This window comes from Mus pahari, chromosome 2, assembly GCF_900095145.1.
Source record: "Mus pahari chromosome 2, PAHARI_EIJ_v1.1, whole genome shotgun sequence".
In the NCBI taxonomy this organism is placed as follows: Eukaryota; Metazoa; Chordata; class Mammalia; order Rodentia; family Muridae; genus Mus; species Mus pahari.
Genome location: NC_034591.1, coordinates 57321977 through 57325136, shown reverse-complemented (window position 1 = coordinate 57325136; position 3160 = coordinate 57321977). Strand labels below are relative to the sequence as shown.

At 42.2% G+C, this 3160-nt stretch overlaps 1 protein-coding gene across 2 annotated transcripts in view; it reads right to left on the bottom strand.

Moving 5' to 3' along the window:
- Trim24 (tripartite motif containing 24) overlaps positions 1-3160 on the bottom strand; it is a 109074-nt gene that overhangs the window by 11641 nt on the left and 94273 nt on the right. For both annotated transcript variants that reach the window (XM_021191753.2, XM_021191754.2), the window contains exons 13-15: positions 1523-1595; positions 804-972; positions 178-506 (exon numbers count right to left, since the gene is read on the bottom strand). In XM_021191753.2, coding sequence (XP_021047412.1) covers positions 178-506; positions 804-972; positions 1523-1595 — 571 coding nt within the window. The remainder of the gene's footprint in view (positions 1-177; positions 507-803; positions 973-1522; positions 1596-3160) is intronic.

The following is a 3160-nucleotide window of genomic DNA, read 5'->3' as shown; positions in this document are numbered from 1 at the left end:
AGTTGTACCCCCCTCCCCTCCCCCTCTACGTCATTCCTGTTCAGGTACAACCCCTTTGCTCTAGAACGATGCTCCTTTTCTATATAGCTCCCTGGGCATAAGCATGCCAGCTAAGAAGCTCTAGCACTATGTCACACTCCTAACCCTGTGCTTCATACTTTAGACATATCGTTTTACCTTGGAAAATTTGTCAATGTGGGCACATGACAAGTAAGATGGAATACTTTAGGACATTTCTCACAGCATAGGAGTTCCCCACCATTTTGACAAACAGCACACCAGTCTTCATTGGGGTCATCCTCCTTCCTCGTCTCTCCGACATGCACAGGGGACTTCTGGGAGGCATCCAGCCACTCAGACTTTCCATTTGAGGAATTTTCTTGATGGAGTCCAGGTTGATCTCCTGTACTATCAGGAGCATCAGATCGTAACACGGTTTCCTCAGAAGCAGAGCTCTGACTGCTGTTTAAGAGGAGGGAGGTAAGTATGCTTCTTGGATAGTTAGTCTGCAACCAAAGAGAGGACATCACCATTTATGTATAACGCATGTTTTGAAGGGGACCCTTTAATCTCCCGATGGCTACAACAACTAAAGAATAAGTGAGCAGCCTGGAAGTCAATCCCATCAAATGTAGAGATGGTTTATTGTACCTACTAATTCAAATTACACAGCAGACACTGTGTCAGCTAGTTTTATGTCAACTTGACACAATCTGGAGTCATGAGGGAAGAGAAACTCAATTTAGGAAATCCTTTTCTTGCCTTTTAAAAGGGATTAGTACTGAAAGAATTGGTATAATTACATTTTGAGGTCTAGATTCTTCATCTGATTCTTGTTTTACTATAACAACAGGAAAATCATAATTTTCAGGTGGTCCACTGTTTTCCTGTTTTATTCGAATTGGCTCCAGCATGACTACTGGGACCTTGTGAGTAGAATCAGCTCCTGCTGGTTTGCTGGAAGAGCCAGAGCTGTGAGGGAGAAAGATGGAGAGGGAGACATGATCAGACAACCTAAAAGCGGTAAACTAAAGAACATTCTGGAAAACTGCCACTTAACAATAGTAACATATTTTATATCAGCAGTGACTGATGCTTAAAGTGCAGTTGTGGAATGTAGCACACTCATTTCCTTGATGACGACAGAAAGGCCTTACATACTAACCTTCTAAGCAGATTTATCATGGATCTAAAAATTACTAAAACCTGATTTATACCTAAATGACTTGACTATTTTAAGTATTTTTAAAAATACAAAGTATTTTTTTCGGGGTGGGAGGTGTCACTATTCCCTAAACAATGCAATATAACAATTAATTATGAAACAGTCAAATTATATTAGGCAGCATCAGCAACCTAGAGATGATTTAAAGCATACACAAAGATATGACCAGATTATATACAAATATTCTACGGCCACAGAGGACTTGGGCATCTGCAGGTTTTGGTACACTCGGAAGGGCCCTGGAACTGATTCCCTATGGATACCGAGGGAAGACTTAAATACGGTTAATCTGTTTACCTTCCTCGACTTCCAACACTGGAGGCACTAGGTGAACGTATTGGGGGATGGACGCTAGTCATAGTAACAGGCCCTGAGAAGGAAACAGACACACACAGGTGAATTAATCATCTAGGCATTCAAGTTTGTTGAACTGTTCATTAAATTATACCAAAACTAGGACCATCCAATAAAGTTCTACAAAGCCATAGGCATATCTTTAATATTTTGTTACACCAAAGTTTACAGTCATGAAATTACGAACTTCTAGGCAGGGAGAAAGTCGTCCATCACGGGATATCTCCCAACCTCAAGTTCCACCAAGAAAACACTTTTAAGTCTTTCTTGCAGTAGCATTGTAGGTAGAGGACTGCAGGGTCTGTGAAAACTACAGAAGAGAAGGGGGCTAATATAAAGGAGTTCCGGGGATGGAGGGTGGCTTAGGGGTAGGTACTAGTCAGCAAGCCTGACAGCCCAGCTGTATCCCTAGCTCCACCCGGCAACAATTCACGACAAAAGTGAAGTTAGACTCAGATGTGAGGGAATAAACAAGAGGCTCTGAACTGCTGCCATAAAGAACCTAGGCTCAGGTGCTGAACTGAAGCAGCAGGGAAAGCTTGCTGCCAAGCCGATGACCTCAGCTATTCCTGGGATCCACACATGGGAGGAGAGGTTAGATTCCCACAAACTCTTTTCTGACCTCTACATGCATGCACTTATATACATGTGCACATACACCAGTAGGTGTAAGACTATTAATAATAAGTGAAATCTATACTCTGGAGGCAGTAGAGGTTATATGGGAATCTGGCAGTTCATTGGAGATAAACGTCAGCCTTAGGATTACTGCCATGATGCCTTCAGTACAGTACATAGGAAGGGTCCCACTGACATCTGCTTCACTGCTATCATCATAATTAAAATCATAGCTAATTCAGTAGGAAGAAACAAACCAGAACCTGTTTAGACTCTTCTGACAACTGGAGAGAGGAATAGTTGTGTTTAGTCTATTTCGGTAGATGCCTTTATCCGGCAGGGATTACCGATTCACCTGTCTTTCATCATCAAGAACATTCCTTATTTATTCATATGCATTTGTCTTTTATTTTATTGTTAAGTTTATTTTTAAAATAGGAGCCTCCACTTAAGTTTTGTAACCACCTTATTTTTTGGTAACATTGCTGAAAAAATTAAGTACTCTCCTTCCCATTATTCCAAGAAGGTCCTGCTTGTGGCTAACTTCCTCAGAACTGGAAGTCTTCCCTCCAGGGAAAAGGGAGGCTCCTAAGACTCAGAAATTGAAGAAGTTAAGATTCAGAAAGTCAGACTACTTATGTAGGCAAGTGCCTGGGACAGAAGAGCTCCTCGGCAGGGTGCTGGGGTGGGGGTGGGGCTGCAAACTGTACAGGTGGCTACTGATCTGCTTTGCTGAGTTAGCAGCCACAGTAGCAGGGTATTGTGAGCTCACTGGTTCACTGGGCTAGATCTGAGTGCAGTTCTTGTCACCAGCATATTATCTGGATGCATCTGTTAATGTCTCCCCAGGATGTCACACAAGAGACACCTGCTGTATCAAGACTCCAGGAGTATATCTCCAGTGTTTCTTGTGGCAATCAATTAAGTATATTAATACACACACACACACACACACACACACAC